General features: G+C 32.0%; 1 protein-coding gene across 1 annotated transcript in view; it reads left to right on the forward strand.

The window, feature by feature from the left end:
• The window catches only part of HCRTR2 (hypocretin receptor 2), a 113,632-nt gene that overhangs the window by 85,393 nt on the left and 10,655 nt on the right, over nucleotides 1-17,584 (forward strand). The window contains exon 4 of the mRNA XM_004044226.5: nucleotides 5,796-5,911. Coding sequence (XP_004044274.1) covers nucleotides 5,796-5,911 — 116 coding nt within the window. The remainder of the gene's footprint in view (nucleotides 1-5,795; nucleotides 5,912-17,584) is intronic.

The following is a 17,584-nucleotide window of genomic DNA, read 5'->3' on the forward strand; positions in this document are numbered from 1 at the left end:
TGTTAAACCTTTGTATAAGTGTGATTGTCACAACTTTTTAAAAAACCATAGGAAAGTGTATTTTACAGTGTCATCTCTCTAAATTCAAACATTTTTAAAGGCCAACTGTCATTTAGCCTGATTTTTAAAACTATTGTAAAATATCTTCTATTTGAGATTAATTCATAATCTGTGTTTCTTATCTTTATTCTAAGTTAAATCAATAATGTAGTTATAAAAGTAGAGAGTAGAATCATAATTATCCTACAACCAATGTGGCAGTGGAAAAAAATTTGGAAAAGCAATTTGGTCAGCTGATACATATCTATCAAATAACTTTTGGAAAAGTTCTGTAAATGCTGTTTTACTCATGATGCAAAATAACTGAGAACTCTGTCTAACTAAAAAATTTACCAGCAATATGTAATTATATATGGATAAATGATTTCTAAAACTAATTATATTCATTATTGCCTATTACTTCTTCATAAAAATAACCATAAGCCATGATTTCTGGCAGACACACACAACACTCAAGAACATATAAATAATGTAAATACTTATTTTAATAATCGTTAAAATATACATTTGTATGTGTTCACTGTTTGCTTCAGTCACATCATTTCATACTTCTAAAATTATTAAATTAACCCACAATTTCTTGCTTGCTTGGTTTGTAAATGCATAGTTCTACAGGAAAGATCCTATAGAAAGAAATTCTTTGCTGGGTGTGGTGGCTCAAGCCTGTAATCCCAGCACTTTGGGAGGCCGAGATGGGCGGATCATGAGGTCAGGAGTTGGAGACCAGCCTGGCCAACATGGTGAAACCCCGTCTCTACTGAAAACAAAAATTAGCTGGGCATGGTGGTGGGCGCCTGTAATTCCAGCTACTTGAGAAGCTGAGGCAGGACAATCGCTTGAAACCGAAAGGCGGAGGTCGCAGTGAGCCGAGATCACGGCACTGCACTCCAGCCTGGGCAAAAGAGCGAGACACCATCTTCAAAAAGAAAGAAAATAACTCTTTTTGTACACTCAATCAAAGTTATATTTTCTTCACTATTCATTCATCCAGTGTTTAATTAGTATGTACCCTTGGTCAATTGTTCTGGGCACTGGAGATTAGTAACATCTCTCTTTTTGAATATTACTGACAAATTGTTCTTTGGTAGGCTAAAAAAAAGGAACCATTTTTACAGTCAAAGTAATTATGGCATCTGGCCTATTATGAGGTTTGAAAGTATATAAATATGTATATATGTCTATTAATGGGAAGATTTATTAAACATATTTATTAGGGAGAAGATAGTAAAACATATTAAAGATTCAGGTAAACTTAATGAACCCCTAAACTTTGAAAAGACATTCCAAGTTGAATATTGGGAAATTATATTTAATTTACTTGTTCATTCAATTCCTGATAAGTGTACCATGAAAGAGGAATGTTTCTAGTTTCTAGATAATTAAGATAACATGCTGGCTGAATAATGAACCTTAAGTCATCTGAGAGAAATTAAGTTTTGCCTGTCAAATATACAATATAACTCTTTAATCTCTGATTTCAAAGACTAAAGATCCACATTTGTTCCTTATTAGTTAGTTTCATATGTATATATAATTTATTCAGATTGTGCTTATTCATCATTGAGCAAAAAGTAATTTTTAATGATTATCAATATTTAAAACTTTCTTTAATTAAAGTAATGCTTATGTGAAACAAATTTTGTGTAGCTATATTCTAGGTTATATACAAATGTCTTAAATACATTGAAGACATTGCTTATGAAGTACAGAAAGACTTCAAAGACATTTTCATCACACATAATTTAAAATTTCAATGGCATATCTGAGTTTTTAATCAGCTTAGACTATCATGTTTCCCTAGTTATCTATTATAATCTCCTTATTCAAACAATCTATCCTACCCTGGAAGGATAATTTTCTTGATCTTTTTTCCATATCAGTGTTCATTATAATAATATGCATTTAGCAGTCAATTACATATTTTTCTAATTATTCATAAATATACCAACCACATAGGAGCTTTTGCTACCGTCTATTCAAAACACCAAACTGTTGTCACAGTGATGCTATCCATAGCTGCAGTGGAAAAAATTTACCTGTCAAATCTACTTTCCTCTGTCCACTCAATTTGTCTTATGCAGACAACGGCTTCGCAGGTACGTAAGCTTCAAAGTTATATAGATTTTGTAATGAGGAAAGCTCATTTGACACTTCTTCAAAACAAAAGTTCAAAGCCTCTTAGGTGCCTGGGAAGTGCTGAGGTCACTTTCAGATTCCTTTGAAATTGGCCCGCCAAATGCTGTGTAGGCTGTGGCACTTCAAAGGGAAAGACTGTTATTCCTCAAGTCAGAATGTTTGAATGTTATCACTTTTTATGTAACTGGCCTGCTTTACAGGATCAACTTGAAAGAAAGTTAGAAACTGATGAGGTAGGTGAGTGCTACCTGGGCCAGAGAGTAGCTAAAAATGACACCTCAAATTGGTCTCTTAGACCTGCCAACACATGCATCCTACTGACCCTGCTGAAGATTGCAGCGGATAAAGACATCTAAAGCAAAAGAGAAGATGGGTTTAGAAGCATGAATATGGAGAAAATTAGACTCAAACTCAACTGCATCTGAAAGACAGCCTATGGAAATAAGATTGTGGAGGATATTAAACTCATAAATATGTTAAAATATATCCAGCAAGAATCAAATGCATGATTGCTCAATAAATATTATCTATTATTATGACACTCATCATGCTTATTATTGATTAATCCTGACTGTAAACTGCCCTTATCACAAATCTGATCACATAACCAAGCTTTCATGCTTCTACATCCCCTTTATGAAGTAATGAAAAGAATAAAATACATAGAGGTAATAGCATTATTCCTCAACAATACTATGGGATAAACCCCCTTGTCAATAGAAAAGTCAAAATAAAGTATGTAAATTTTAGAAGAAAAACAAAACAGCTCTGTTGTGTTAGCATTCAATTAGAATTATAATGAGTTAATTACATTTAATATCTATGTAATCTATGCAAAATATATTGCTTCCTCTTTTACATTGCAGTAAAAGTAGGTAGACCATTGTGATATATTCGAATACTAGTACAAAAATATCTTCTAAAATCTACAGGGAACTCAAACAAATCAGGAAGAAAAAATGCAAACAATCTTATCAAAAGTTGGCTAAGAACATGAATAGACAATTCTCAAAAGAAGGTATACAAATAGCCAACAAGCATATGAAAAAATGTTCAGTATCACTAAGAATCAGGGAAATGCAAATCAAAACCACAATGCAATACCACTTTATTTTTTTTATTTATTTTATTTTTTTTTTGATGGAAAAAAAAATAAAACTCCTCGCACTGTTGCCCAGGCTGGAGTGCAGTGGCGTGATCTCAGCTCTCTGCGACCTCCATCTCCGGAGTTGAAACAATACTCCTGCCTTGGTCTCCCAAAGTGCTGGGATTACAGACGTGAGCCTGTAATTGGTGTCTGGCCAATACCACCTTACTCTTACAAGGATGGCCATAATCAAAAAGCTAAAAAATAATGGACATTGGAATGAATGTGGTGGAGAGGGAACAGTTTTACACTGCTCGTGGGAATGTAAGCTAGTACGACAACTATGGAAAACAGTGTGGAGACTCCTTAAAGAAATAAAAGTAGATCTACTATTTGATCCATCAATCTCCCTACTCTGGTAGCTACCCAGAGGAAAATAAGCCATTATACTAAAAAGATACCTGCACATGCATGTTTACAGCAGCACAATTCGCAAATGGAAAAATATAGAACCAGCCCAAATGCCCATCAATCAATGAGGGAATTAAAAAAATGTGGTATGTATATACCATGGAATACTACTTAGCCATAAAAAGGAACGAAATAATGGCATTCCCAGCAACCTGGAGGGATTTGGAGACCATTATTCTAAGTGAAGTAATTCAGGAACGGAAAACCAAACAACATATGTTCTCACTCATAAGTGGGAGGATGCAAAGGCATAAGAATGATAAAATGGACTTCAGCTACTCAGGGGAAAGTGTGGGAGAGGGGGTGAAGGATAAAAGACCACAGATTGGGTAAAGTGTACACTGCATGGGTGATAGATGCACCAAAATCTCAGAAATCACCACTGAAGATTCATGTAACCAAACACCAACTGTTCCCCCAAAACCTATCGGAATAAAAAATTAAAAAAATACATACATAAATAAACTCAGATTCCCAACATAATATATAAATATATATTATATGTTATATATATTATATATAAATATATATTATATGTTATATATAATATTATATATAAATATATATTATATGTTATATATAATATTATATATAAATATATATTATATGTTATATATAATATATATAAATATATATTATATGTTATATATAATATTATATATAAATATATATTATATGTTATATATAATATATATAAATATATATTATATGTTATATATAATATATAAATATATATTATATGTTATATATAATATTATATATAATATATATTATATGTTATCTATAATATTATATATAAATATATATTATATGTTATATATAATATTATATATAATATATAATGTATTATATGTTATATATAATATTACATATAAATATCTATTAATATATATTATTTATATTATATATTTATATGTAAATAAAATATGTATTATATTACTATATGAATATATCTAATATTAATATACAATATATAAATTTATAAATATATAATGATTATATATTATATAATATATAAAATATATATTATGTAGGGAATCTGAATTTATTTATGTATTTATGTATATATATAAGGTAGGGAATATATATATGTATTAGGTAGGGTATATATATATATATATATATCTTCTAGAGCATTTACAAAGTTAGTAATCAATATAATTTAGAAAAGCTAAAATATTAAACCACAATGCCATGAAATGATTAATCGACTTATTCGTAAGCAGCTAATCTGTGATGTGTATCATTTGTGTACATAGGATTAATTATAAATAAAAAATTACTACAGTCCTAGAGGTGTTTATGCTTAATAAGTGAGAAAATATTCATATTGGATTGGAGAAAATAAATGTTATAAAGCCTTAAAATTCTCATTTTTATTAAAATATACATGTATTTTTAATAAAAGCATACACACACCACAGACATACTATGCTTAAAGAGGAATTTTGTATATGTTCCAATAAGTCAACAAAACTAATCATTGTCAAATTTTTATTGTATTTAGTTTTCAAAATTTTTTTCACATTTGTATTTGGAGATACAACTGAGAATAGCCTCCCATTTCTCAGGGAACTTACATTCTAATAAGGAACAACCAACTGAGTTTATATTTTCTTCCCATTTTAACCAAAGCATTAGTTTTTAGGTTTTCATTGATTCATGTCCCTTTTTGTAAATAAAAGTTTAGAACAACCCAAATTAATTTTGTTAATTAGCCAGATGTAATCAAGTCAAATAAAGAGCCTTTTAATAACTGAACACTTGACTTTGGGTAGCACAAATTAAGGAATAGCTAATGCTTATTTTTCTGAGTACATTAAGTGAAATTACGACTTCACATTTGGCATGTGTATACCCATATACTGAGTAAAATAAGTTGTTAAATATTATGAATCATTTTTCCCCTTTGCATACATAATATGACAATGAAATCATATAAAAGGTAAATATGCACTTTGAAGAAAAGCATTGACATGTATCTTTTTTAAAAGTCCATCAATTGTAACGTAAGCTTTTGTTGTTTTGACTTTCATCCTAGGTGAAATTTATCCCAAGATGTACCACATCTGTTTCTTTCTGGTGACATACATGGCACCACTGTGTCTCATGGTGTTGGCTTATCTGCAAATATTTCGCAAACTCTGGTGTCGACAGGTATATAGTTTCAAATATTTTGCGTGCATTATTCCTCCACACATAATTTGTTATTTGTTATTCCTTCCAAATAATTTGTCTGTGCTTTTTTTTTAGGATGCACTTCTAAACAAAATTTAAGAATGCATTGAACCAATATAACATGTTCAGAAAAGTATTATATTGTGTGTTCTTTTAAAGTAATGAGAACCCAGACATAGAAATATGTCTAGGCATTTTTAGAGTAATATTCAGGAAATGTATTTTATAAACTGATTAAGTACTTTACATTTTAAATAAAATTTAACATCTGTGATTAATTGTCTTTTGTCTAGGAATAACATTAATTTCGCTTTCTATGAGAAATAGCAAATAAAAATTCCTTTAGAGTTTTTTGAGACTCTTAAGTCTGAAAGGTTATATTTTTAATCAGATTTATTTAAAACATTGGAACATATAGGTTAAATCTCCAACTTCAAAGATCTTATTTTTTAGAATATTATAAGAATAAGGCAGAATGTATAATTTTTAAAACTGTATATAATGCTGATTTGGGGTTACTACACTTTGTTAGATAATTCTGCTGTATCAGTGAATGTTTGTATTCATTCACTCAGTTATTCGTTCCTGAAATACATATCATGAACTTTTCACATACATGTCTCACAAAAAAGCTAAAAATTCTACTTTTTGCCATTGAGGAATTCATAGTCTAGAGGAGGGGCATCGTCAGATGCAGGGTGAAAATTACTTTAAATATAAGCACAGAGAATCAGAGCAAAATGTACTAAAACCATATCTAATACAGGAAAGGTAACATTTAACTTAAACCTTGACGATTTGAAGGATATCACCAACAAACACATTTAGTGGTTTGTAAGATAGAGACAAAAAGGATATGGCTCAGTCTCTCCCATTTTGTAAAATGTATCTTAAAATGCCACAATTCTTAGAGATGTATTTCTCTCGTTCTCTAAACTTACTGCCAATACTTACTTTATCAGGCTTGTGGAAGGACATGCCATTAGTCTGTTTTCTCTGACACATTTTATCCAACTGAAAAGATTTACTGGAGTCACCTTAATTCATTAAAAAGATTTCACAAACACTTTGGTCTTTGAGGATGTGTCTTTGTTTTTTTAATCAACACTTGTTATTCAAAGCATTTTTCAAGATCATCTTTCACTGACTGGATATGAGCAACAGTCATTTTTTTTAACACTATATGGCTCATAATTTCAATATTTTCTCTTTTCCTCTGCTATTACAAAGAAGTCATTTCTTTTATGACCTTACAAGTGAAACCAGCAGCAAGATTTATTAACGTTTTGTTTCCCATCATTTTTTACTATAAAAACTAGTGTGGACCACTATAAAATATGAGTGGTGATTTTCTAGATGTTGGTGACAGTTTTCTCAGCACTCTCCACCTCCCTATGAAGCCAATGCTTATATTTTAGGGTGTTTGTTACTGCAGCATCCTGCTTCCTAGTACCTATTATTGTATCTGTCAGGTTTTGCTAGGTTATTATTCTTCTATTAAAAAATGTGGTTTGCAACAACAGTTCTGTTTCACTCCTATTGCAGGTCAGTGGGGAGGGCTGGCTGGGGCACTGTGCTCCATTTGTTTTCTCATTCCAGAACCTAGTCTGAAGAAATGGCACTTTCTGGGACATGCCACTCTGAGACTGAGAGAAAAAGAAAACTGGAAGAAAAGTATATTTTCTCTTAATGTCTTTTATGAACCGGCATGTGTTACATCTCACTTTTCATTGGCTAAAACAAGTCACGTGGTTAAACTGGATCATGAAGAGGGGACACATTCTTCTCTGACAGAAAGACATCACACATCACAGGGCAATGGGGAGCTTCCTACAAGCTGGGGATGAATGATCTAGAATGATACACTATAGAGAAGTCAAAAACACAAGGGCCAGACTGCATGAATTTAAATCCTGACTCCACCACGTAGTAGTGACATGAATTTTGTAAATGGCTTAAATTTTTGTGACTCCTTTATTAACTTTAAAATGGGGTTGTATAGCATCTTCCTCATAGGTTTGTCACATGCATTCAGGTGTGTCCAAGGGAGAGAACACCGTCGTGGGTTCTCAGTTTCTATTTCTATTTGGGCCAGTAAAACCCCTTCCTATCCCTCTTTTCTGCTTATTACCAGAGACATAAACTAAAAACCAGGGCTTCAGGCTGCTAAAAGCCTAAAACAAAACAAAACAAAACAGAACTACAACAACAAAATAAGGTGGGTTGGACAAGCTTGCTTAGATGAATTAACTCAAGTGCCTAAATATAGACAGTGCTCATTAAACAAAATATCTTAATGGATGTTGTTTAATAATGGCCTCTCAACTAATTGTACTTATATTTAAATAGCAAGCATGTGTTGAATAGGTATATGTGACTATTTTTTTAAAAATGCACATTGAAATACCAGTATGGTGCTTCTTATTTGTCTGGTTCTTCTACCCTACTAAGATAAAGATAGTCTCGCTGTCATCTTTGTATCCCTATAAATAGCACGTGCTCAGCACACATCAGTTGCTTTTTTCATAAGAACAAAGTGAGTAGAATAGGAGAAAGTGCTGGAAAAGTTTAGAGAGGACATAGAGAATCTATTGCCCAGTTACTCCAATAAACATTTGTAGAAATGGATTAGAATCTGAAAAATTTCTTGAAGGGGAAAAAGCAATTAATGAGCATGTAGGAATAAAGATATTTTAGATTTAGATTCAGATTTTGTTGGGGAATGTTCAGTGTTAAGATTATCCCCTATTTCCTTATTTTTACTAGTTAGTGTGCATTGTATAAAAGATATGCTTATAATTTCTTATTCATTTATTTACAAATTGACATACCTTTAAAACTCTTTCAAGGTTGCAATGTGTCTGTCTTGTTACTTTTACATGGTAAAACTTTACCATGATACCATGGTTACCCTAAAGTTTACATGGTACCATCAGAGAAAATGTTTTAAAAAGTTTGTTAAATGAACGAGTGACACCAAAATCCAAACAATTTAATTTTCCACCATTTAAGCATATAGTTTGACATTTCCCAAACTCTAAAATAAATTTTAAAATAAATTGCATCACAGACTCATAAATAATCCACATTCTTTTCATGAATTATCCTCATTAGTACAAGCCACATGATTCAGAAGATTTGCAGTAAAATGCTTGGGCTGTGAAACTAAAGTCATTTACAAAACAGATTGGAATGGAAAATACCAAGTTCAGCTGAACTCACTTTAGCAGCCACAATAAAGTGAATTAACCCCAAATGCGTGATTACATAGAATTCTGCTTGAGCAACTCTCAATTTCCAACTGTTAGTGTCTATAAACAAAGTTGTAAGGCATTATGTGTGCCATAGGCTACATCAAGTGAGCCATCAAATGAAGAGCTTGTCCTATTTGCTTAAAATTACAGAGATGCATGAAATCTGTTATGTACTTTTGGATTAGTAAGTGTAAGATTATTAGTGAGCAAATTGTGTGTCCTTGTCTGACTTTCTCAAGAAGTTTAAGCCTCATTAAAAGAATTAGCTAATGCATTGCTGTGAACTACTTAAATTCTCTCTCTCTCTATTTTTTTTGGCAATTCAACTCAGAGTACTCAGGAAATTCTACAGATTATTTGCTAAAACTTATTTTTTTAAAGAACTTAGCTTGCTTGACCCTTTCATTTATCTGTCAGCATTTTTTCTAGTTCAGACCCTTCATATAATTCAACACTAAATCTTAATCGTCATGTGCTTGTGTTAATTTATTTCACATTTATTAAGCACATACTCTGTGTCAGCTATGGTGTGAGGTACTGAGGATGGACTGTAATAGATATTTGGGTCTGAAACTATAGTTCAGCTTTTCAAGGCCTTTGAAAGACCTTCTTGTTCCCAGCTCTTATCACAAAGTTTTCTGCTGCTCTTTATTCAGCACTCTTCTAAGAGAACTTAAGATAAATAATATTTGATGATGACAAATCAGTCTAGTGTGAGAAAATAGGCAGCAAACAAATTACAATTGCGGAGGCAGAATCAGGAAGGCAGTAACTCGAGTCCATACAAAAAAAAATAAGGAGCACCAGTAAAGGTAACTACATAGGTAAATACTGTAGACAGAATAAACATATTTATCTTCTGTTATCTGATGTAAAGAACAACTGCATAAAATAATAGCTATAAAATTGTGAAGATTTACCTTATAATGTATACAGATGTAATTCAAAAAAGGAGGAGGAAATGGAGCTATATTGGAGCAAATTTGTTTTATACTATTGAAATTACATTGGCATAATCTAAGCATCTTGTTTCGATTAAGTTGCTAATTTTAATTCCTGGTGTAACCACTAAGAAAATAATTTTTTGAAAAATGTAGAAATATAGGTAAAGCAACAAAAGAATTAAAATAGTATACAGAAAATATTTAACACAAAATAAAGCAGTAGTGAGGAAATAGAGGAAGACAAGAGATACAATATATGTAAGTCACAAATAGTAAAATGGCAGATACATATTATATTTTCTTAATAATTAGATTAAATGTAAATGGATACAATACTTCAATCAAAGGGCATAGATTGACATAATAAATAAAAACCAACCAATAATTTAAAAAAACCCATGATCCAACTTTATGCTGTCTACAAGAGACATACCTTGTATTCAGATATACAAATAGGTTAAATGTAAAATAACAGAAGAAGTACTAAAATAATCACAAAAAGGGAGTTAATGTGGTTATACTAAAATTAGACAAAATAAATTTTAACAAAATATTACTATACATAGAGAGGGACATTTCATAACGATGATGGAGTCATCCATCAGGAAGATATAAAAGTTGTAAACATACATGCATTTAGCAACTGAAACCCAAAATATACCAAGCAAAAAGTAGTAGAATTAAGGAGACAAGTAGGCAGCTAGACAATTATAGTTGAAAATGTTAATACTCACTTGCAGTAATGGACAGAAAACACAGGCAGGGTGCGGTGGCTCACCCCTGTAATCCCAGCACTTTGGGAGGCCAAGGCGGGTGGATCACGAGGTCAGAAGATTGAGACCATCCTAGCTAACATGGTGAAACCCCGTCTCTACTAAAGATACAAAAAATTAGCTGGGTGAGGTGGGGGGCACCTGTAGTCCTAGCTGCTCAGGAGGCTGAGGCAGGAGAATGGCGTGAACCCGGGGGGTGGAGCCTGCAGTGAACAGAGATCGTGCCACTGCACTCCAGCCTGGGCAACAGCAAGACTCCGTCTCAAAAAAAAGAAAAAAAAAAATAAAGAAATAAAGAAAAAACAGGCAGAATAGCAACAAGGAAATAAAAGATTTAAACAAACTATGAAACCACTGGGCTTAACAGATATTTTAGAACACTCCACCAAAAACGGAAGAATGCATATTTATCCCATTTGCACATAAAACATTTTCCAGTTTTTCTGACTAAAGTCAGAAACAAGACAAGTATGTCTGCTACAACCATTTTCATTCAATATTGAATAGAACTGATTCTTTACAGGGCAAACAGGCAAGAGATAATATTAACAATAATAAAAAATAAAAGGCATGATGATCACAAAATAAGAGGTAAACTATTTCTACTTGCAGGTTATGTGATATTTTATATAGAAAATCCTAACGAATTATTTTGCAAAAAAATACATTAGAACAAATAAATGAGTTCAGCTAGATTTCAGGATGAAAGATTAATATACAAAAATCGATTTCATTTTTATACATTAGCAAATAAAAATTTTAAATGAAATTAACAAAAAATAATTTAAATAGCAACAAAATTAATCAAATACCTAGAAGTAGATTTAATAAAAGAAGCTTAATAAGACACTTCTTCCAGGCTCGATTGCTTATGCCTGTAATCTCAACACTTTGGGAGACTGAGGCGGGAGGATCACATGAGGCCAGGAGATCAAGACCAGCATAGTCAACGTGGTGAAACCATGTTTCTACTAAAAATACAAAAATGAGCCAGGCATGGTGGTGCAGTGCAAGACTATAATCCCAGCTACTCAGGAAGCTGAGACATGAGAATCATTTGAGCCTCACAGGTGGAGGCTGCAGTGAGCTAAGACTGCACCACTGCACTCCAGCCTGTGTGGCAAAGTTAGACTCTTGTCAAAACAAAAAAAATTCTTCAACATAAACATTTATATTTAGGGAATGTCCAGAAATTATAGAGACATGGATTCCATGCAGCAGTTATAATTCCCTAAAAAGAGAATTATGAATTCGCTGTATTGCTGAGGATTCTAACATAACCACCAAAGATCCAGGGAGAAAATTACCCTATTTTTGTATTTAAAAAGATGCATTTATTAAATGATGTGGTACTAGTCTCCATATAGGCAACAAAAATAATGAAAAGGAAATAGCTCTGGATTATTAAAAATAAATAGTCTGTTAATCAAATCAATTAAATAGATAATGTTCCCTCAACATTTTCAAGTCCTATATATGAATATCATTTACAATCATGATTATTAGCAACTTCAATGAGTAGGCCACAGTTATACAAGTTTCTTGAGTCAGTTTGGAACTATTTCCATTCAAGCAACATATAGTCCATTTCTGTAACATTTTGTTGTCCATCATCATATTCAGTCTCAGAAAGGTTACCAACACAGTCCTTGAATCACATGTAGTACAGGTTAAGCATCTCTAATCCCAAAACCTAAAATTCTAGCTGCTCTATAATCCCAAACTTTTGAGAGCTAACATGATGCCAGAAGTGGAAAAGTCCCCTGCTACCTCATGTGACAGGTCGTGTCAAAAGTCAACCAAAACTTTGTTTCATGCCCCAAATTATTAAAAATGTTATATAAATTTGTTTAAAGACGATTTGTATTGGGTGTTTATAAAATGTAAGTAAGTTTTGGGTTTAGACTTAAGTCACATCTACAAGATATCTTTTTATGTATATGAAAATAATCCAAAATCAAAAAAACTCACATCTGAAACACTTTTGGTCTCAAGAATTTCAGATAAGGGATATTCAATCGGTACACACCATATACACCTACAATTACAAAATATCATTGAAAAAACTTAAAGGACTACCTAAATTGAAAGATATTCTGTGTTTATGGATTGGAAGATTCAATCTTGTTAAAATAGAAATAATCTTCAAATTAATTTATGAATTCAATACAATTCCTATGAAAATCCCAGATGGCTTTGTATTTTGGACACAAATTGACAAACTGATCCTAAAATTAATGTGGAAATGCAAGGTATAGAGAAGAGCCAAAATAATCTTGAAAAAGAAATTGAAAACTTACTTCCTAATGTCAAATCTTAACAAAAAGCCACAGTAACTAAGACGGTGTGGTACTTGCATACAGTTAGTCATATAGATCAGTGGAATAGAATTCATGGTCCAGAAATAAACTCATATTTATGATTAATTGAGTATTGAAAAAGGTTTTAACACAGTTCAATGGCAAAGATCATAGTCCTGACAACAAATGGTGTTAAGACAATTGTATATCCACAAGCAAAAGGATGGAGTTGAACCTCACCTCACACCACATTCAAAACTTAACTCAAAATGAATCATAGATTTATATGTAAGAGCTAATCTCTTAGAAGAAAACACAGAAGAAAATCATCATGACCTTGGCTTAACCAATAGGTTCTAAATATGACACCAAAACCAAAAGCAACAAATGACAACATAGATACATTAGACATTATCAAAACAAAAACTTTTGTGCTTCAAACTGCACCATTAAAAACATTAAAAGTCAGCCTATATAAATGCAGAAAATATTTGCAAATCATATATGTGTTAAGGAATTTGTATCCAGAATATACAAAGAACTCTTATGAATTAATAATTTTAAAAAATTACAAGTAGGCAAAGACTTGAATAAACAGTTCTGCAAAGAAGATATACAAATGGTCAATAAGCACATAAGACGGTGCTTAACATCATTACTCATTAGAGAAATATTAATCAAAATCATGAGATACCTATTCACACTCAACAGGATAGACTTGTTTTAAAAGGCTGTAATCATTATTGGTAAGGATGTGGAGTAATTGGAATCCTCCTACATTGTTGGTGGGAATGCAAAACGATGTAACTGCTTTGGAAAACAGTTTGGTAGTTCCTTAAAATCTTAGAGAATTACCACATTACCCGCCAATTCAATCTCTAGTTATAGACCCAGAGAACTGAAGACATGTTTACACAAAAACTTACACATGAATGTTCATAACAGCATATAATTCATTGTAGCCAAAAAGTGGAAATAACCCAAATGTTATCAATGAGTAAATGGAATAACTAATTGTTCTATATGCAAGCAATAAAATATTATTCAGCTACTAAAAGAAATGAAGCACTGATATATGCCACAAGATTGATGAATCTTGAAAACATACTAAGTGAAAGAAGCCAGGCACAGATGGCCACATATTACATAATTCTATTTGCATGAAAATGTTGAGAATAGGCAAATATATAGAGCCAAAATAATTTGTCCTTGGCACGGGCTGGCAGAATGGGACAATGAGAAGTGACTGCTAATGGATTTGGAGCCTCATTTGGAGGTGATGAAAATGTTCTAGATTAGATAGTGATGATGTGATAGTTGCACAACTCTGTGAATATTCTAAAAATCATTTTTTGAGCCCCTTAAAGTAGTGAGGTTTATGGTAGGTGAATTATATCGCAATAAAATGTTTTCTTTTAAAAAGAAAGAACAAAAATGATGGGATATTTTAAAATTTTAAAAATTGAACTTTTTTTTTTAGAAAGTTCTGCTGCTGAAATCACAGGGAAGCAAAAAAGGTTGAACACACAATTTGACATGTTAATGTAATGAGAGACTATAATAGGAATTGTCCACGGGTTGTTTTATCTGTACTTTGTGACTAAAGTTTTTTTCCGTACTTCTATAGACTTTAAAATGGTCCATAGATGTGCAAAAAATGAGAGAACCTATTCCATGGAACCATATATCAAGTCCCAGAGAGCAGAGGGAAAACCTTTTTTTTTTTTTTTTTTTTTTTTTTTGCAAAGAAGAAGTCATAGACTGTGTGACAGAATAATGTTGCGAGACAACAGATCTGGAGTTGGACAGGGGCAGGAGGCATAGTGAGAAGATCAGGTATTGCAGTTGTCATCCATAAGGGCCATCTGTACATTCTGAAAGTGGAGCTATTCATAGTGAGAATGATGTTAAGAAAAGGAACAAATAAAATTACAGTCCTCGTTATAAGAATTTAGCATGCAAATCTTATCAGAGCAGTACTGAGGTAAACAAAAAGTGTCAAGAAATCATGGGATTTAATGTGAAAAACTCCCTCAGTGTTGGAATACAGTCATCTTCATATGGTGGTGGGTGTAAGGGGCAAGGACAATTTTCATGGTCCCTGCTGAACAGGGAAATGTAAGAGGATTATTGTTTCATAGAAGACCGCCAGTGCCTACCAAATATCTGTTATACTCTATTATGATGAAATGGGTAACGGGTTAAGGAATACCGTATGGGGAAAGGAGACTTGTCCTACAAGTTTCTTAGCACTTAGCAAATGGAGCAGGCATTTGCTATGCATTAAAAAATAAGCATCATCCAAACTCTCAGACTCATCCAGCCACAAACTTAACTTTTTGTTCCTCCTCCTCCCAGATAAAATTCTCGACTTATTTCCATTTGTCATCTTTTTCTCACTAACCACCACCTCCACTGATGTCTCAGCCCACTTCAATGTAGCTTCAGCTTTCATCATTACAGTGAAACACCTTACATGAAAGTTACCAATGATTTCTAAAGAATATATATTTTTAAAGTTTATTTATTGATCCTTTGGCAGCATTAAGCAATGTTGTTCGTGGTTTCATTGCTCATATACTTTCTTCCTACTTTGATTTGAATACTTTTTGCTTCGAATACTTACCTTTCCTTCCCTGACCAGTAAATGCCACTTTGCTAGGTCTCTTCACAGCTCCATGCTTTTTTTTAGGTAGTCCCTTGCCCAGGCACTTTTTAAATGAAGTAAGTATCAAATATATATACACATCAGACTAGTCCTCTGGGATACACACAATCACAAATACACTTAAACACTCATTGTACCTTTATTATAAATCTTGAAATGAGTTTTTATAAGTCTTGCAACCAAAGTTTAAAAAAGAATAAATTCTTTTTTTTAATTGCTTTGGCTATTCCAGGTCTTTTGCACTTTCATAAAAAATTAAAATTAGTACTTTCATTTCCAGAAAAAAGACTGTTGTGGTATTGAACGTGATTAATTGCATTAACTCTGTAGATCAATTTGGGGAGAATTGCCATATTAACAATACTAAGCCTTTTAATGCATGGCCACATGAATATATTTATTAAGGAGTTATTATCTCTCTGCAATGTTTCATCATTTTCAGTATATATATGTAATGAAATATATATACTTATACATATATTTTATGAAATATATATACTTATATATATTTTATGGAATGTATGCCTAACACACATTCTTTTGATGTTGAAACTTTTAAAATTTAATTTTCCATTTACTGCTAGTATATAGAAGTATAATTGATTTTTTTGTTTATTGATTTAGTGACCTGCTCCTTGCTAAATTCTTTTATAAGTTCTAGTGGGTTTTTGGTAGATTCTTTAGGATGATCTTTGTAAGCAATAATTTCTTCTCAATAGAACCAATCTGTAGGCATTTTATTTATTTTTCTTTTCTTCTTGTATTGGCTTAAAGTCCAGTACAATGTTGAGTACAAGTGGTGAGAGAAGACTTGATTTTTTGAGTGGTAAGCCAACACTGCATTGCTAGAATAAATCTGATTGAGCAAATGGTATTATCCTATTTATATATTGCAGGCTTTAATTTGATAACATATTTTTAAAGAGCTTTCTATCTCTATTCATGAAGGATATTTAGTTGTTAGCTGTCTTTTGTTGCCATATCTTTGATTATAAAGATAAATGTGGCCTCATGAAATTTGTTGGAAAATATTATATTTTCTGTACATTTCATTAAAAGTCTGAACAAGATTGGAATTATTTATTCTTTACTGTTTGATTGAATTAATTAATGGACCTATCTGGGCCTGGAGATTTTCTTGTAGCATAGTTTGTAAGTACAGAGTCAGTTTTGGTCATCTTTGTCTTTCAAGGGCTTTGTCCATTTCATGTAAGTTGGCAAATTCATTGTTTATTCATAATATTTTTGATCTTTGTAGCATGTTTGCCTCTTCCTCATAACTTTATCCTGGTCACAAACATTTTTTAAGACAGAGTAGGTTTTAAGGTCCATCATGTACATGCTATTTCCAATTCATAACTGTGGTAATACATTTTTCAGGGTGTATTTTTGTGTTAAATATGATTTATAAAGTTTATTCATAATCGTGAAATAAAAGTGGGGTGCATGTATTTTATTTAATCCTTCTCAGTGCCTGCTTGATTGAAATCTCTTTGATTTACAATAATGTACTTTTAGGGATGCATTAAGGATTACTAGTGCATAGTTCCTGGAGCTCAGTAATGTCAGTTATTCCTCTTAATTTTATACGGAGTTTCTCTGAATTCTCCATGTCTCTAGACAGCTTATCAATGGAGAAATTTATGTGTCCTCAAAATGAATGCAGGATTCAGCATCTTCTATCCGTATTTAGATCATTATCTAAAAACGGCA

This window comes from Gorilla gorilla, chromosome 5 (assembly GCF_029281585.2).
Source record: "Gorilla gorilla gorilla isolate KB3781 chromosome 5, NHGRI_mGorGor1-v2.1_pri, whole genome shotgun sequence".
NCBI lineage: Eukaryota > Metazoa > Chordata > Mammalia > Primates > Hominidae > Gorilla > Gorilla gorilla.